This window comes from Anoplophora glabripennis, unplaced genomic scaffold (assembly GCF_000390285.2).
Source record: "Anoplophora glabripennis isolate ALB-LARVAE unplaced genomic scaffold, Agla_2.0 scaffold634, whole genome shotgun sequence".
Lineage (NCBI taxonomy): Eukaryota > Metazoa > Arthropoda > Insecta > Coleoptera > Cerambycidae > Anoplophora > Anoplophora glabripennis.
This window is the reverse complement of record NW_019416707.1, coordinates 98,223-118,636: the sequence shown is the minus strand read 5'-3', so window position 1 is coordinate 118,636 and position 20,414 is coordinate 98,223. Positions and strand designations below refer to the sequence as shown.

Genomic DNA, 20,414 nt, shown 5'->3' with positions numbered 1-20,414 from the left:
CCAAAAACAAATATAGTAGCCATTTAAAGTATCTAATGTTGTACTTGTTCCGCACGACATTTATCTAAAAGCCCGAGATCGTGACCTTAGAGATTCGAGTAGTATTTTCTCTATTTTCCTAGTGATTCTTTTCAAATATATCTTAGATATTTATAGGTATTGTTTTTATTTTGAAAAATATGTAGTATGTATATCTGAACTGAAAAACTTTACAGGTTTTATATTATTTCTAGTATTTTATAAATTCGTACACAAAATATATTAAAACTACTGTTGGATCATTAATTGCTATGATAATTTTATACCGTTCTATTCTCCCACCGAAAGAATTGGCACAGGAATGGCGTTGCTCATGTATTATATTTTTACACTTTATTGAAATTACGAGATACGTTTCTAAATGCGTGAATGTTAAAAGAACATTTTTAACCCCATGGTTCTAAAGACGATATCTTGTTTTGCTATTTTATACTACTTCAAGAGAACAGTTCCTTTATGTCGCTGCTGAACTATAAAGGAAACTAAGGACATTTTTATTGCAAAATCAACGACATTAGATACGATTATATCGTCTAGATAGCAAATATAACAAATTTGTTGTATTCCTAACCCCCCTGTATAGAATTTATTTATAACATTCCATACGTTTACCACGGTACCAGATACAACGCCGGCCACCAACTAATTTTAATAAAGCCGACTCCCATTGAGCTGTCTCTGATTAATTGACCCTCCCCTAAATACCGAAATTAATCCGAGTTCCACATTCAGGCTCGAATTAGCGAATTGTATATGTGTTCCGCGGTCAGGCGAGAGTTGAAAACACATGCCGATGATGAGGCTTGCGGATCAATGCGGGTAATGAATTAATTGACGTTTTGATTCCGGATTTCGTGCGCGTTGTTTTCTTTTCACGGATATCAAATTAATCCTGAGGATGATAAAATGAAATCGGACTAGACGGACTTTATTTTGTATTCCTGGTTATCAATAAAAAATTAGGCATTAGTTGTATTGATGATTCGGACCGCTTTCCAGATTATAATTTCTCAGGAAAACAAACTACTCAGGAAAACTAGTTACACAGATCAACAAAATTTTAAACCTGATTATACTTTTTTGATGTTCCGATTCTGAATCTCTCTACCACGTAAAGTTTTCAAGATATCCTGACCTGAAGATGCGAAATACACGATTTTTTTTTTCAATATTTGAGGTTATGTTAAATCTTCCTTACAAAACTCGTCACGGGATCTTCCCATTCAAAATTAATTTTGAACCGTTCAATGATCTTTACTCTTCAAGAAATGGTATGTTGAAATTGACTAGTTTGGAGTATTCGTCAATGTACATTATTATTGCGAAAAAATTCAGGGAGAGTTTCCTTGACCAAAAATAAGAAAGAAAGTTTCTATAAACCTATGTCCGAAAATGCTTCGTTTAAATTTAAAAGTGGTCGTCAGTCAATTGAAGATGATCCTCGACCAGGAAAACCTTCGACTTCAATTGATGACGCCCACATTCAGAAAGTCGAGGATCTGGTGCATGCAAATTTTAAAGACATCTTAAAACTCTTATAGTCTCAGTCGCGATACATTTCTAACATGCTCGCGCGCTTACGCTCTCTATGTGCGAGTAGCTTTATGCCAGTCCACAATATCCCCTTGGAATTATTTCAACGAATATTAGATTCCGTGCATTTACATATCCTAAAATGTCAGTGATTATGTTACCACAACAGTTCCGGTACAGTGATGTTATACTGTAAAATATTAGTATTTAATTTGTTATTCTTGTGTTCAGTTTAGTAACTAAGTAAGTAGAAAAGAGAAATTACTCATGTATATACTAGATTCATATTCAAGTAGGTACGTGTGTGCATATTTAGGAGACTTTAGGTTATTAACTATCTGTTAACAAAACTTTTAGGTACCTACTGTTATACGTACGTATTTAATTGAATCCAATTTCCAATTAAATTAAATATAAAATGTTACATTTTTAAATAAATAAAGAACGACAACAATAATTGTTTAGTATGTATTGTTTCGAATTATCAGTAACATCTATATTCTTTTTCTACGTGCATCTTATTTTTTACAGAATGAAAAATATAATTAGTGTCGCAATCGTTCTCTGTTGGTCTTCACTACTTGTATCTGCCGAAGTTTGCCTTGATCCTGCTACCTTGAATCCAACTGCTATTCACGCTACAGTAAAATTGTTTCAAAATATACGGACTGCGGAAAATTTAATTGTGTCCGTCGATAAAAATCACTACCAATATGAATGTAAACATTCCAAACTGGGCAAGACTCTGTCTAAACTATCCCTGGGTGGCTATATCACACAGCAGTATTTCCTGGACGATAAAATTATCGTTACTTATAATGATAGCAATATGTATGAAATAAAAAAGGATCAGCAACACGTAACTTACACAATTCCGTTGGGATATGGTTCGTACCAAAACGGTAATTGTTCGGGAGTAGAAAGTTATTACCAAAACAGAACAGTGTCACTTGTTGAATTTATAAATGTTACCCTTTCCATCAACAATAAGACGTTAGAAAAAGAAAGTGATGCCAGTTACATATTTTCCGATGTTCGTGTGTACACTTTAAGCAAGCATCCACTAGTCCAATATGCCTTACTGGGTTACGAAGACTATTTTTTGGCACTTCATCTGAAAGAACCCTACAATATGACATCGAGTTATATAAACACGGATTACAATTCCATTATAAAATTTGGTGAACATGATGATGGGTCTCGTAACAACAGGACAGCCCAGGTATTCTTGAAGATGTATGGTACTTTTCCAGAAAGAGCTTTAAAATTGATGAAAGATCACTGCGAGATTATTGTATTTCAAGAAATTCTTAACGCGGAACGCGGAACTCTCCAAAAAAAGGTGGACCAAATATTTGTAGTATTCTACGGAATATGTCTAATACTTAGTGGTTTATTACATTATTGGATGTTGAGGAAATTTTGGATGGCGAAAAGTGATATTAAGAAAATCGAGAAATCGGTTGCTATCCTCAGTTTAACCTCCCAAATGAGGAAAAGTGCTGAAGGTCCCTATGAGTACATTGAGTTTCTAGATACTAAAAAAGATTCGGAATATGGATATGATACGGTAACTCTTACGTCATCAAAAAACGGTAAGAAGAAAGAGAGGACGTCTGGCTATCTAACGCCTGTGAATAGTCAGCGAAGAAAGACGAACAACTACGTCAACTTACAAGAGGCCAATTGTAAGAATATCGACAACAAGCAAACAGTTTAGACTTATTTTCTCTTCAATTTTCTCATCTAATTATGAAAAAATTAACGTAATTATATGGATATATCCTATGACTATAATGTATTCTTTGTACAATTTATTCATAATAATAAAATAATTAAATAAAACTAATTTTTTTTAAATACACCAATGTTACACATATATTTTTTCTAATATGAATGATTAAGATTTATCAGAGGATTATAAACAAATTTTGTAATAATGAATATTAAAATTTTATTGAATATATATGTAACTGATATGCATTGAAATAATGCCAGACATTCAATTTTCGCAGTAAAAAAATATTTTTAAGAAGCCACACCTGTATGATAATTTATTTCACCGCAAGTGTTATCTACTTTGCTTGCTAATTTTACGTAATAAATGACTAATGGTAGACGTCAAAATTCATGGTTTCATGCAAATCATACAACTCTTTTTTAAATATTTTCCACACTAGCATTTTTTGAAGAAATACTTACCATAAAATTGGAGTTGGTGTTTTAAGACCCTAAATATAGAAAACCAAAGATTTCATACATATCAGTTAGGTATCCAATAAATTAAAGATTAATGTTTTTTGAGATATAGTTTTATGCACTGTTTTATTCTTAAATACTAAATAATTAATTTTTGTTTCTCAAATTTTACATCCGCGACAATTCAATTTAAGCTTAGTGTCGGCTCTTAACTTGTATACCAAGGAGGACGGAAATATTTAGGTACAAGGTATTGAAAGAAAAAAAAATCAAATATAATTGGGTAGTTTTATTTTAAGTACTATTAAAATATGAAGAAAATGTACTCAACATTATTTTTTATAGTGAAAGTCCATTCTTCTGCTGTCCAAAATAAACTTTTCAATTACTTTTTCATTACAGTTTGGTATTCCTCGTACCACTGATTTTTCAATACTGTAGCAAATGCAATCGATTTAAACTTCTTAAATTTTTTAAACAAGAAACAATATGTAAGTAACAAAATTTTACGTCACACCTAAACAAATTACGTTGTTTGGACTAAAGAGAGCCCAAACTGCGTAATAAATATGCGTTTTTCACTGCTACGCGACGGTAACCATGACCACCGCTGTAAACACTTTACAGATGTAGAGGCGAGCTACGAGAAGCCCAGCCACTGGATGTTTGCTCTTCTTTTCATTTAGTTTTTGGTCTCCTACAGGTGACGTAGACTATATAAGGCTTGACGCAGTGTCACATCGGCGTATTTGGTATACAAATGTCAATTAATTTGTAAAATTGGTTAAAATATAATGGTGTTTATTAAAACGAAGCTAATCTCATATTTCAACCGAATTAACGAAACGTTTCCAGATTATGGCGACATAAATCATTAATTAAATATTAAATAGACCCCGTTGTACAGTCACAGGTAGGTTGGAGCGGTGACGCCACCGACTTAAGTAAGTGGCGTTAGCCGGAGTTTGATATAAACCGTATTATGTACAACGTAACCCCCTTGCTCTCGATATATCCAGGCGTAACTGGACTTTTCTGGAATGAGGTCACGCAGGGTAGCGATGAAAATACGCTTTTCTTTGTAGTCAGATACGGTTTGCAAGAAATATGGCAAAATTTTGGAAACAGTCTCTGTTATTTGTGCAAATTTGAAGGTACATACATACTTTTAGGACATAAATTTGTCCAATTGTATGTCCTAAATATATATAAATATGCCATTCATTATTCCAAAGACTTGTTATTTCATTACCTGAAATGCCTACTCAAATCTAAAAATTTCGGCCTATACAAAAGTAAATTATCATAACCAACAAAAATTAAGAACGTATATCTAATTTATACAGGGTGTTTTTATCTTCAGGAGTAAGCGGAACAAGTGAAAATGACTGTTATACAAACGTATGTCGAAAACTCAACCATTTGTTCTAGTTGTATCACGAAAAAATATCTTTCCAAATACAATGCATTTGAGCTAGAAACTTTTCACTTGATACCCTTAAATTTTCTTCGTCGTTTTACCAATTTAAACTTTAATTTGGCACTAATATTCCAATTTTTTTAATTTGATAATACTACAACTTTAAGAAAAAATTAAATTTTGTTAAAAATAAGAAAACGACAATTTTTTATATTTATTAGTTGATTGTGCAGGAAAATGTTTTTCACTTGTATATATACAGTGATTCGGTCATAGTGTCGTGATTTTAAGAGAAGATAGAAAACAATGAGAATACGAATATGCGATTAAAGATTTTAAAATGCTGGAAGAAAATATTTTCAAATCATTATTTGAACCCCTTTTTAGACCGCTTCTGACCCTTGACCAACAAAGATTTATCGAGAGTGAATCTTGACCTACCGTATTATCCGGTCACTAACCTAGATTTTACTGCGTTTTTAATGCGTAGTAAACGACAACGAATAAACAGAGAATTTTTTTTACATTTTAAATATATTTTAAGTATTATTTATTTGTTAATAAAAACAAATATATAAAGATAATAATTGCTTCCGATCGTCAGGTTATTACAATTTATATTGTTAACGTTCTCACTATGTTTCATAACTGAATATGAGTTTTTAGTATTATGTTCATTATGTTTGTAGTACGTATACCTAGTTACTGCTTTACAAAGAATAAAGTTGCAGCGGCACTTTGATTTTGAAACCAATTGCAAAATTCTAGACGACTGGGGAAATCAGCTGTTTCTTTTCAACGTTTGAACGCTCTGCGGGCTCCGGCGCGTTCCCGGTCAAAAAATCTGAGGGCGCCGAATAAGTGAGCGAGTTAAGGGTAATTTGCTTATTTTTTAAAAAGTCGAATGAAAACATTATTTTCTATTTTCTGTCTTGGACTTTCAGAATACGTGATGAAAGTTAATGGCATTATGACTTAATCACTCTGTATAGACACTTTTATTGTCTATGATGGCTTAGAAATCATCTGCTAAAAAGTGGTACGGATTCCGATCTTCATTATCAAAGTATGACGACCTTAATATTCATCAGCCGCTATAGGCGCATGGTGTTAGAAAAAATCGAATACATCACTTCCACGTGACGGCATTGTACAACGTACGCAGTAAAATAACAGACGACCTCTGGAGTACCTCTGCGTGTCACCTAGCAAAGAAAAACGCTTCCCGGAATCTTTACCGTCGGCTAATGAAAAATCAATGGGTAATATGTAGCCGAATGAATTGGCCTTTATCCCCCCGGTTCGCCTGGCTCGCACGGGATTACATACACGCTGTACCCGGCAAATTGGAACAAATTCAGCCGGCTTTGTCGTCGGCAGTCCCGCCGCCCCACAAAGGGACGCCGCCAAACGACCCCGGAACTAACCCAACTTTGATTTGTTTGCAAACGCTACCTCCGACTCGATATAACTAACTGGAACTGGCCCAGCTTCCGTAAATGTCGCTGGCCGCTTTGAGGAGGGAATGCCGGTGAGTAATCGGTCGCGTATTATTCTCCGCTTTGTAAAAAAAAAAATAGTTGCGGAACAGTACACGTGTTTTGTGCCTGATTTATTTCAACCCTACGTTGTTATCCTATTTCTGTTAGTTGATTCACACCCGACAAACTTGGGGCTATTTTAGTGTGTTTTCGGTGACCCAGTTAATTTTAGATCAAGTATGTACAACGTAGTGACTTTTGGCCTTCATCGAATATGTCAAAATTAAAACTTTATTTTCTTAGATTTGAAATATAACATATCATTTTACGAGAAATAATACAAACATTTTGTATATATCTTAATACAAGCGACTAATTACACAGCGCTACAAAAAAATAGTGGACTAGGCTGTGATCTAAATGCGAATCTAAAATCAAAGTCGATCGTCAAATACAGGATTATAAGGGTGCAATAGATCATCATAGATGCATATTTTTCCAATCAATATCAAAAACTCGTTTTTGGAGCAGTATCAGTTTCTGATCTGGAAACTCTGACTTTAGATTCAGATTAAGCAGATCATAAATACTACAGAATACACTAGCCTGGTGGTCCACGGAAAATGTATAGCTTACCAGTTATTTTTTTTTGCGTCAATATATTGAAAACACAACCTCCAATTTATCCTATTCTTTAATACTACCAAACCACCAAGGACTTATGTTTCACACATTGGTGTTCAGTAGAATATCCAACTTGGATGATCGAATTACAAGTACACTTGAACACTCTACTCTGCTTTGCGTTGTTATATGAGTACATTCACATACAAAGTCCATAGGATTTTTTTTTTCAGTCTTCTAGTTCATCCATCATTATCTACGAGTCGAATGAGTTCCACCAAAAGTTTCTTCCCAGCAGTCAGTAGACTGTATTTGATATTGAATCTCTCAATGGTTTTCCTTTGCGTGCCTTTCCAATGTAGTTTTTTTATCTATTTTCATGCCTATGCACCTTGCTGTATTTTTGTACAAAATATTGTTACCATCTGTGATATCAGGAAGATGTGTTGGTAAAACATATACATATTAAGTTCCTTGTTAGTATTTACAGCAAAAAAACACTTCTCTTTATCTCTAATTTAAAACTATTCTTACTACCTACCCTTGGTCGCACCAAAGGTATATTTCAAGGACAACGGTCAACAAGTAACAATATATTGATTATATTATTAATTACAGTGGTCTAATGTTGAAAAATACCGTAACCTAACCGTATTAATATTCGTTAGTTTATTAGCAATTATTGCAAACAATCCCAGACATGTATTGAGCTTGAACACATCTTGGTTGAATCTAAAGTCCTGCATATGGGACAATATGTAGGTAAGTTACATACATATATAGATTTTACACGATTCCCGAATCGAGTCTCGAAATGCTTACAGATGTTGAATCCGTCAGATCTCATCTTTAAAGTATGCTCCAATGCTGCATTCATGACCTTGTCCAACTTTCTCTTTCTCTTTTCATCACAAAATGAAGTGGTAGCACAACTAAGGCTTTAGAGGCAGCTATTGGAAACGACTTTAAGATTCCTGTTATACTGATACAGGTTAATATGTGAAGTTGTTTCTCTCGTACTATAAAGAAGCCTATGTACACGAAAGTTTATTTTACTTTTGAACTCACTCATCTGTTTTCGTGGAAGTCTATGAATTAAAATATCTAAATAAACAAGTATATCAGCCTTGAGGCACATATAACTCCGTTTGAAATATATTAACTAATCGCTCATATGCGTCTAGCCTTAGATTATGTCGAGAAATATGTATCTGTCGTTAGCAAATGACTATGTGGTTAAAGGATTATTCGAGAATACGTTGACTGCTCAGTCATTGTTGAATATTTCAATTTTGCACACAATTTAAATAACGCTGGATATTTTTCCGCACGAAACGTGTATTGGAGATGTTGTTGACCTCCACGCTTAACCCCCTCCATAAATAAAGTTACCCGTAAGCTCCCGCACAAAGTGGGAAACCGTATCAAAAGGTAGTTTCCCAAGTTTTCGATCGGGGATTAGGCGTAATTGACGTGATGAAGGAGTTCAGTTGTGTGACTCAAATAAGCAATCTATTTCGTATTAGGGAAGTTGTGTACACCAGTATAAAAATTTACGGCCGGAACAAACTAGATCGAACTGGCGGAAATGGGATTTAAACTTTTACAGATTGGGAGCGAAAAATATGGCACGAGAATTTTGGTGGTGAACGCGTTTATATTGTACACGCGATAAGGGGAATCGAAAGATGCGCAAATAATATAGGGCGGTAGTATTATGCTCTTTTCGACATATTTTCCCTATATGGTATGAGAAACTATAGATCAAAGTCTGAAAGTAGAAGAATTATTTAAATAAAACAAAAAATATTTTCTAATCAGTTTGCAGAACATTGGGGCCTAAAAGAACATCTGAACAAAATTGAGCTGTGTGATGGAAACCTGGAAAATGCAAGTTGTTAGATGAGACAACAATCAAGTCGAATATGTTATGTCATATTAGAAAAAGTCTAAAAATAAAAACATACCTGAGGAGAAAACACATTAAAAAAAAACAAATTTTAGATATTACATTATTATCATTATGGAGCAACTTTGAACTAAGATATTTTTTACCCATTTATTGTATTTTGAAATCAAGATTATTTGTAGCATTTGTGACCTTCTTTCCTTTAGATATACCCCGTACGTATATTTGCTACGAAAAAAAAAGTTTTTCTACATAATAGAAACTTTTTGTCTCACCTTAAAAATGCATGAAATTCCTCTTACAACTTTTATGTCCCGGTAGTTTGTCTCCTACATGGAACAGTGCCTGGAGAATGGAGAAATGCGATTTTCTTGTAAATGCGTGAAGTTTTAAAAGTTCTCTTTCCTGAAACATATTCTGGAGATGTCGATAGAGTAAACCCTATTTTTATTTAATAGGGTGTAAATGAAAAGAAAACTTCTTCGCGTATTTCGCAATCATACATTTTTATTTTCCGTTGGTGATAAATACAGACTTTATCTTTGCAGACAATATATTCATCAGGAGAATATCTTGACAAACACCGACAATAAACTGTAGTTACGCCGTCTGATGTAGCCACAGTAATATAGTTTTCGTTTGCATAAAGAAGAGTTATAAAAAAACAACTTAACATTTATTTCCATGCATATTCGATAGTGCCATAAAACATTTGCCTCAAACGTACTTTTTATATACAATAAATATTTGTCTCCTCGATTAAACATTCTTTCAAATTCTAATTCTATACGTTTGCTTTTCTGTGTTTCGGTCAATATTTAGTAGAAACCGTCACGATTTTTCAACATCTTGCCCACTTCAAAAAGTCATTTGCCAAACTTAAGACATAAAGTAAATTATGTACTTACTTACTGTCGAGTGGAGATCATGAATATGCATGAACCTCCCCAAGGCACGCACACGCCTCTATTCCATAGCACATCCAGAGGTGAGCAACAAATTGCCGTTGATACGATCACATTACCAAATGGGGAAAGGAAACATTCAAGGGAGGCCCCAGTTAGTCATCGCGGGTTTCGCGAGAGTGCTACGAACAGGTGTACGTACGAATAGAATGTAGCGATACCGATATTTCAACCCTTGGTCTTTTGGGGAAGGTGATAAAACTCGCACGCGTCAATAATTTGAGGAAAATAATGTGAACATAAAAATTGGTGAATGTCGTTATTGAATATCATGCTGATTTTAATTTTCTCTTCGTAGTCTCCAAAAGCTGTTTCTGAAGGTATACTTAGTGAACGAAAATTGTATTAATGATTGAAGATATTTAAATTTTTTTGATTTGAAATATAAATGACTTGGTATTAAATATAGCTGATGATTTATTTAATGTGTTTTTTTTTTATTATTTATGTACGTGTTTTCGCCAACGGGCGCTTGCCAAAAACTATATACAGGCCTTCCATAAATTATTACGAGCCACGTGACATGTAATTTTATTTGAAACAGTAAGTTTATTTCCTTCGCATTGCTAAAATTAATTTAAAAATTATCAAAGGTCAAGATTACTTTAAAACACAACATTCTGTTTTCCACGGTATTTTATTCAACCAATTGGCGATCGCATTGTATCGAGCATAGGCGCAAGAGTTAGCAATTGTTCATTGTAAACGAATCATTAATATCGATGTAGAGATTTTTAGTTGACGGTGCCAATCGTGTTGGTTGCCCAACCTCGATAGTCATGTCGCTTGTAATCATTTAGTATCTACAATGTACAGGGTGATCGATTTAACCGAAGGAATGAGTTTTTTTGGGAAACGGCCCAGAAAAATAAATTATTTTAGAAACTGTTGCTTATTGCAATTTTTGCTTACTTTTACTAGAAGTTAGGGCAGAAATATAGAAATTATATTTACGGCGCTTCAAAAAATTTATTCCAGCAACATACATTGTTTAATATGTCACGATAAAGATCCTTTAATTTTTAATATTTTTCCTATATAATTTTTTTTAATGTTCCCATTATTTAAAAAGTTGTCGTCGATGCCCAAATCGTACTTTGTTAATAAGACACCATCATAAAACTATATAAACCTATTAAATGACACTATAATTTAAAAGCTTTGCTGTAATTCTCCGATGCAACTACACAGTAAAAACAATTGCCAAATTTTTGTTGTGATAGTTTTTGCAACACATTTCTAATAAATATAGTAAATTCTAATCGTTAAACTTTATTATTTTTTGAATAAATACAAAAGCAAAAAACATATGACATATGCTCAATGAGAAGTGTCAGAATTTTAAAGGTTGATCGTTCATTAATAGTAGTTACTGAAAAGTAGCAGTAATAAAATGTTTTCCCATGACGAAAAAGTGGACATGCTGTTAATTTTTGGAGAAAAATGCATTACGGGCAAGAGATATCCCGAAAGAAATCTTCCAAATCATCAAATATTTAGCAAATTGGAAAATGTTCTCCGTCAAAAAAATTTGGCAATTGTTTTTCACTGTGTAGTTGCATTGGAGAATTACAGCAAAGCTTTTAAATTATAGTGTCATTTAATAGGTTTATATAGTTTTATGATGGTTTCTTATTAACAAAGTACGATTTGGGCATCGACGACAACTTTTTAAATAATGGCAACATAAAAAAAATGTATAAAGGAAAAATATTCAAAATTAAGGGATCTTTATCGTGATATATTAAAAAATGTATGTTGCTGGAAAACAAATTTTGAAGCGCCGCGACGCCTAGCGTCTTAGGGATAATTTCTATATTTTGTCCCTACCTTCAAATAAAAGCAATCAGAAATGCAATAATTTCTAAAATAATTTATTTTTCTCAGCAGTTTCCCAAAAAAACTCATTTCTCCAGTTAAATGAATCACCCTGTACGTCAGACCTCTGCAAATCATTGAGGCCAAACCTCAACCTTTACATTTCAAAAATATCGGGGACATAATGTAAGGAAACACAATGTCACCTCACATTTGACTCCCTATTCCTCGTTTAGAGATTTCACTCCTGCTACACTGCAAGGAACTTCCGACAATATCCCAAATTGGCCCGAGGCGTATCCGCTAAGTGATTTTCGTCTTATGGAATTATAAAACCCGTCACTGTTCCTCATACGTGAGAGTGGAGGCCCACCCCTCCGCCAGCGCCATCTCCCTAATGGACGATTCAATTACCAGCCAAAACATTGGACGCGACTGCCGCCCCGTCACGTTTTTATTCCTGGAGGAATTCGCGGACTAAATTAAATTGCTGCATCGGCTTGTTTTAACGGGGGGCACGTGCGAACGTCTGCGTAATGTTTTATTTAAAGCCGTGTTTTTTTTTTTTTTGGAGGGGGCGCGCCAATAAATTCCTGCTTGGGGCGAAGTCGCAGGCCTCGCGGTGGCCGCGGAAAAATTAATGGTTTTGCGTGGCCCGCCAGGGGTAGTTAAGTGGAAAATTATATTGTCAGGTTGAATCCTTGAAGAAGGGGCAAGGGAACTAGCTTTTTACGTGTTTATGTACGTGAGTAAAATGCGAATACTCTTGCTCCGGTTTTTCTTTTAACGACAACCGATATGCGATGCGCTTTTCGAAAAAAAAGGAAGATAAAAATACACATAAACTTTGATCTGAAAAGCAAATGGTTGAAAACAACCTCATGTGACACAATGTTGGGTCAATCAAATCAATCGGGATCCAGACTAATAATTAGTTAATTTGTTTATAAGGCCATAACTTGTAAACTATTCAACTTACCGATTACCGAATAATAACGCAGCTTATAAATGTTTAATTCAAAAGTCATAAATAAACTTCTGTTTATAACTTTCGATCTAGCCGAATTTTTTGACGCTCGAGGGCTAGTTTTGTAGGTCTCCTGAAGCCGAAAAAAAAGTACTTTACTGTTTTCTCGTGAAAATGAACGGAAAAAAGTTATAAGCGAAAAACGTGAATTTACGTAAAAATTATACAATTAACCACCCTGTAAACGATCTTCCCCCCATTTTTATGACTGTGGAAACTAATATGTTATTGTACATAATATTTAGCATCTATAGTGATAAATTCAGCTTGCCGAAACAAAAAGCCGCGAAATGGTAATTTCCCAGCTTATTTTCCTGGCCTATAAGGCTTTCTACAAAATCCACCATGGTATGTTGTTGAATAGGCTTGTTGAGGTGTGGGTGGGACCTTATTCGACTGGATAAAGTCGTATCTAATCAACAGATCACAGTGTATTCAAATTAATGTATTTATCTCAAATTTCACCATAATATCCTCAGGAATACCTCAGGGATCGCACTTAGTACCTCAAATGTTTATAATTTATATTAATAAAATAAAATAGTGTCTGAATTACTGTAGTTTCTTAAGATATGCTAACGATTTTAAACTCTTTACCAATTCGTGATTTTACTGATTTTCTAGAACTATAACTACTATAAGAACGAGAAATATATGATTTATGTTTCGGATATACCGATTTTTTTCTTGAATACAGCTACAAACAAAACATGTAGCTACTACTGCAATTTTTTGACACTGTTATACATACCTCTGTCGTCATTTATATTAATATGAAATGTATTATCTGGACAAAATGGACAATGAATATTTTCCCTTTAGAAATTAAGGAAGTAATTAATGAATGCAGTGCAGTGCATCGGACTGAATTATCTTTTCGACGAATCATTTCCCTCTTGAGTACCGAATTTAATGGCAGGAAATTACCCCCCGAGCTTTTCATTCAAATACTTTTTTTGCCCCTTCATAAACTCCACAAAAATCCCGTTATCCATCACGATTTTAAAATGTCTCCCATCACACATTGTTATATCTGTTCTTAATCCCCACTATAAAGGACCCGCGCCCTTATTTAAAGGAGTCGCTAATCCTGAATCAATTTTGATAAGTACTCGAGACTCAACAAAGGACTGTGTTGAAAGCTGAATAAACTGCTTTGAATTTTTTCGCGAAATTACAGAGGAATTTGTCGCCCTTACATTGCTTTAAAATGATGAGCGTTGATTGTTTTGTTCTTATATTATAATAGTTTTGATATTTAATTCAAATTTAATGGAAAAATGTATAAATTTCTAATACCTATTGTTCTTCCATGATTTCTTCATTATCTGTACAGGGTGGTTCAGTCATAATGTCTTTAATTTTATCCACGTATTCGGAAGGCCCAATAAAGACAGAAAATCGAAAAAAACTCGACCTTTTAAAAAATAAGCAGATTACCCATTAACTCCCCTTAATTCAGCGCCCTACACATTTTATGACAGGAAACGTTGAAGAGAAACAGCTAATTTCCTAAGTCGTGTTGAATTTTGCAATTGGTTTCAAAAACAAAGTGCATCGGAATACAACTTATCAAAGTGCTATGGACGAAAGAGTATTTTTTTTAGCCGTACTGGCATTTTAAATACGTAGGCACCATACTACTCTTTGTAAAGCAGTCACTAGGTGTACGTATTACAAACTGAATAATTATATTATTTTATACATCACTATTTTTTTATAAGTTAATTTTATATAATTTAATCTCAATTATTTACATGACCTATGTTACCATTTCGAAGAAAATATACATTTCATATTTTTTAATCACGCATACAGCCTACATATTTCAAACAATTCATTAATTTGCATCCACCCACAAGTATTCTCAAATTAGTTGAAGTTAAATTATAATTACTTTTTTATTAAAACAGCCAGATATTAATTAATTTAATACTAATGAAAGCAACAATGTTTTAAACATCCAAGAAATAAATCTGCTGTTCTTGAAGCCCTATTAATTACAACAAAGTTAATGCTGCGAAGTCCTGAGTAAGATACAATTTAATTTTAATACGTACATTTTTTTAATAAAAGCAAGTAAAAAAATTTCATAATGTTCCGCCGGACTTCTTTCTCCTCTGCCATTGAACGAAGCGGAGTTATTCTTGCGTACGGAAATAAATAAAACTCTATAGGTATCTTTTAAAATGAGCTTTTAGTTTCCACTTACGTTCGTCCTCGAAACAAAGTCTTTGAGCCTCGTCAGCGTCGGTGAAAACGGGCCTCTAAATACAATTTCCTCTCTAGCTATCAAGCGTAACACGCCAAAACTTTCAGTTGAATGATTTTAATATCTACCCGACTCGACAGTTCACTCCGACAAACAATGCAATCGCGACGAAATAAATTTCTAGTCGAATTCGGGATAAATAACTAGAACAGGCACAAGTTAAATGTAATTGAAAAAGGATCTTGCAACGCATCGCCTTAGAAAGCGAGCTAACGAAATGAGAGGAAATGAGGCCTATTTGGCATTTCCATATTCTTCGTGGATAAAAAATAACGATATTTTGAAATCGCATAAACTTGACGGGTCTGTCATCGCAATGCTTCAATCAATTTAAAGTGAATCCCTTGAATGTTTAAAAGGTCTCGTACAGAAAAATAATTGTAGGAAAGCGCGTTCCTTTTTAAATCTAGATGTTTGATTCCTTATGTGAATTTATTCAGCACGATGTCCTGAATCCGCCTTCTGTACGTCATGTACGATTTACTCACGGACCTCGACTGGAACTACGTATTCATTACCGTACGTATGGTATTTAACATAAAAGATGAAAATATTAATGTAATAAATCAAGCGTCTGAATTTTTAAAAGCATAATAATATACGAGTATACCTCACGAACAGGTTTATTACAGTTGTACAGTGTGCACCGTGCTTTACAAAAAATAATTTTACTTTTAATGAAAAATGAGTTATTCGTGGACTAATAGTTAATAAATCCCACTTTTTCCACCGATGCAGCTGAGAAACAGGCACAAATTGAATGCAAATGAGGAAAGATCTCAGTAAATAAACCGAGCGTAGAGAGAAAAGTGCATGTATACGAAATAAAAGGAAATGAAGTCTGAGAAGTGAGACGAGCTTTGATTCTCAAAAACTTTACAAACACATAGGACGAATATACAAGTGGCTTCCGCAAACTTCCCCTTCGGGTCGCGGCTCTTTTTCAGAGCTTTGTGGCGGTACCGCAAAGTGAAACTATACGTTTCGCTGATTTAACCTTCTGAGGACGAGATAGCAGATAGGAGTTCCATCTAGGGCAGTTTTACGGCCAATTAGGCAGATCTTCAGACTGAGTTTTTGCTTTAACGTCAATAAAACCGTTCTTAATTCGATTAATCTTAAACGAATGTAAATCCCAGTAAAATAAGGACAGATTCTTGCTAAAAATATATACAGGGTGACTGATATATGTAGAAATGGTCGATTATCTTCTAAAGTAAAATAGCATCGAAAAATCTTAAGGCTTAAACGTTTTAGGGCTTTTTAAAATCTATTGCAATAAAGAAAAAATAAGTATACAGGATTCTTCTCAAAATTCTAAATAAAATTCGTATAGCACATCATATACCTACATAAAGTAAACGTTTTCGAGATATCGAACATTGAATGTGACTTTTACTACTCTTAAATTTATAAAAAAAAGGGCCTCCAATTATGAATATTTATTTTGAAAATAACAAAATATAAATATAATAGTTCTGGGATATTTTAAATTTTATGAAAATAATAGTTATGCCAGTTTTAATAAACAAAAAATATTTTCTTTGGAATTCTATTTTATAAGGGCTTGAAAGTGTTCACCAATTTTCCTCCTGACAGTAATGAATTCGCCGAACAAAATTTTATAGTGAATCTAAGAGTGTTGGGAGGAATATTGGAAATTTCATGTCTTATCCTTTCCTTCAACTCTTCGACAGTTGTAGGCTAAACTAAGGTAAAAAATTAAAAGGTCAAAAGAATTTCCGAAATTTTTCTGTGATTTTTGACAAACTGTATTTAGGTGAAAAATGGTCGTATCGGGAATTTAAAAAAAAAAGCTCTAAAATTCTAGTTTTTAGATCTTTCGGTCGAAATTTTTTAGGAGCTACGTTTATCATGCAATTCTAATAGCGCGACAAAAAAATTTTGTTAATTTTTTTCAGCTAACCCATTTCATGCACCAGATAGCTTGTTTATTCAGCTTCAATTTCAATTTTTTTTTTTTTTTTTTAATTTCTATACGACTATTTTTCATCGGAATATTGGACTTTTAATGGAAAAAAAAATCATCGATATCTCGGCGACAAATGGTCATACAGGGAATTAAAGGGCAGGAAAACTGGAATAAATTTCTTATAACATGCTGCCGCAACTTTTCAGAAAAAAATTATTTTTTTCATCTTTTACACGAATTTTAAAAATCAGGAAAAAAGGGTAATTTATGGTGTTTTAGAAAATTGGCGGCTAAATTAGAAATATTCACGGAATGACTAATGTTAAAAATGACTTTTACAGTTCGATATACCCAGAAGAACCCTGTGGAGTTTCATCTCGATCTAGCGAAACGTTTCTTTGTTTCAAACAGTCAAACTTTTGAAAAAAAATCAAAGGGTCACGTTTTTTTAGATTAAACACTTCATAATCATGATTGAAATGGAGAAAAATTTTTTTGAGGTTTTCTACATTTTTACCGAAAATAACGTTTAAATTGATGCAAAAAAAAATCGAGTTTTTTTTTGTTTTTTTTTTGGAAAACCTTCCGGACATTGCAGAAAACAACATCCAATTGTTTCCAGCACGATTCGGCTTTTCCGTCCTATGCTTCTGTTCATCAACTTTTAATTAAATTAAAATTATAGTTGATGACCCAAACCAGATTTCGACCAGATACCGTTTTTTTTTAAGCAAATTTCAGTTCGTTTTTTAAGTTTTACTCGAAAATCTGGCTTTTTTCGAAAAACATAAGAGAGTAGTAATTTGTAGAAAATTGAAAGACGAATTCGAAAATATCATGGTTGTTACCACGCATAATGCAGTGGTGTACTATTTTATTTGGAACAATACGCCACCCATACCCTGTATCTCCGCCACTGGAGCATAAATACATGTGCCCAATTTCAAATTATTTCCCTTACTAGTTTTTAAATTATTTAAAAAAATTTAAAACATTTTTTGAAGTTTAACAGTATCTGTATCTTATTAACGGAGTGTCCTAGATAAAAACTTTATAGGAAAGACTATTTGGTCACTTTTTGCAAATCACCCTGTATAATGTACATTTTGTTGGTAAAGTAGTTCATACTGTATTTCGCATAAACAAAAATTAATTTATCATATACTAAATAATATTAGTACCTACTAATCAATAATTAAATGTTTTATCATTGCCTTATACCTATTTATACTGGTAGTTAATATTTCTATATATTTCAAAGTTGTTAGAACGTTATCCGTGTGTTTCCGTACAAGTTTCTAACGTGAATAATTTGTTTCCAGAATGGAACAGTGTGTCCGGCCATGACAGGGTGAAAAGGCAACTGTCGGTTTCCAGTGATAGCAAGCTCCTGGATGACGACATCCGGGAGGAAACTAAAGTGATACTCCGGCCCAGGAAACCCCCCAGACCTAAATCAGAAGTTTTGCTCAATCAAGGCACCGACCACCGGAGGACGAAGCGCTACTCAGCGTTTGGGGTAAGTGGACACGGACAAAGTACAGAGTGTAGACGAAAGGAATCCCTTTGAAGTGTTTTGAAAGCAAAGTAAATATTTTGAACGCATTCTGTCGGAAAATAAATTCAATTTTTTGTAAAAATTGTCGATTCAAGCTGCTGCTATCTTATTACAATACAGTGGCAATGTTTAATCGAAAAGATATTGATAATTATTATCATCTACAACTATTTGTAGCAAGCGGTTTAAGTTAGAAGCAACAGTAAGAAATATCTAGTCATATATTTATTTATTCACACGGTCGATAGCCGCACCGTTTAAGGCGTCATTACTTAAATCGATGTGTGCTATCTGCCCAGGTTTCGAATCCCGCGGCCGGTAGACCGTAGATTAGCTATGCTTGTACGAAGGATTGGCACCCTCTGTGCAGGTATGGTAGGGTGGAAGAATGTTGGCTTGGGTCAATGTAAGTGATTGACACCGGTTGGCATTTGACCGCTCCCCTAATTAATAAGGTTTTCCAGGTTTCCCTCATTCCTGCACTGAATGGTGGTTAGGGCCTACCAACATAAGTCGTTCCTGGGCGCAAATACGGCCTGCGTATTAATAATATGCCGCCTCCTCTCCCGCACAAGTCTCCGACTTCTGGGCTAATTCTCGTAGTTAGAATGAGGAGTAGAGATATTATTATTATTCAAAATTTCAATTAGTAAAGAACTGGAATTCATTTTTTAATGGCATTTAATTACAAATGGAAGCGGAATATCTCGTTTTCCTTATGAATTCAATGAACCCTTTCTTTTACTCTTATTTTGTAACATTTTAGTAAAAATTAATGCCACGTAGGATATTAAATGTGCGGTACTCCTAAAAATGCAAATTCCTCCCCAAATTAAGTAGGATTTTTAGAAACAGCACACCCCCTGTATAACTATACAAAATGAAGTCACGTAAATAATCTACAATAGGGTTCCGAACCGCATTACTTCGTTTCCGGGTCGTTGGACAAAATGACTTTAATAGCACCGTAAGTGCCTCTACGTGATGTTTTACACTAACCGCCATTCGAAGGATATTTCTTTATTTAGTCGTGATACATTTCCCCACGCAAACCTATCTGTTAAATAAATTAGGTTTTCCAATTTAAAATAATTCGTCTTTATTTCAGTCTTTTTATGAGACAAATGTTTAAAATTGGATTTTATCAGAGATGTTCCAAAAGAGCCTACAATTAAATTATGCGATAAATTTCAGACTTCAATAAAGCTTCTTTGAAGCTACGAGGCTTTTATCAAATAATGTGTGAAGAAGTCCGCAGTTCAAAACATACACGTACAGGAAATGCTTTATTTTAATCAGACATTCGCTCATTTGTTAATATGACATCTTTAAAAAAACCGTACCTACATTCTTCATTTTTAAAAATTAAAAAAAAATGTTTTCCTGTGGAGTTATATAATTTTTAAAGTAAGTAAAACAACTTCCGGTCTAGACCGGAAATTGTAATATGGGCCCCCTCGGTGCCCTACAGTTTTGTCCGAAACTTTTTTCGAAATAATCGAGTCCAACCGAGATATTATTTTGTTTCAAGATAAATGCTCCACCCAGTATATGGAGAAATTAATGCAGTCACAAGTATAATGTATACTTTGGTCTAACATGTCCTTCCTACATTGAAAGATAAATCCATGTATAC

At 33.8% G+C, this 20,414-nt stretch overlaps 2 protein-coding genes across 5 annotated transcripts in view; both read left to right on the top strand.

Annotated features, from left to right (window-relative positions):
* The window catches only part of LOC108914209 (cyclin-dependent kinase 14), a 188,830-nt gene that overhangs the window by 159,263 nt on the left and 9,153 nt on the right, over window positions 1–20,414 (top strand). For all 4 annotated transcript variants that reach the window (XM_018719965.2, XM_018719967.2, XM_018719966.2 and 1 more), the window contains one exon: window positions 18,543–18,739. In XM_018719965.2, coding sequence (XP_018575481.1) covers window positions 18,543–18,739 — 197 coding nt within the window. The remainder of the gene's footprint in view (window positions 1–18,542; window positions 18,740–20,414) is intronic.
* LOC108914211 lies at window positions 1,741–3,351 on the top strand. The gene is made up of 2 exons (XM_018719968.2): window positions 1,741–1,815; window positions 2,104–3,351. The coding sequence occupies exon 2, from the start codon at window positions 2,105–2,107 to the stop codon at window positions 3,290–3,292; it is 1,188 nt and encodes a 395-aa protein (XP_018575484.1). The 5' UTR covers window positions 1,741–1,815; window position 2,104; the 3' UTR covers window positions 3,293–3,351.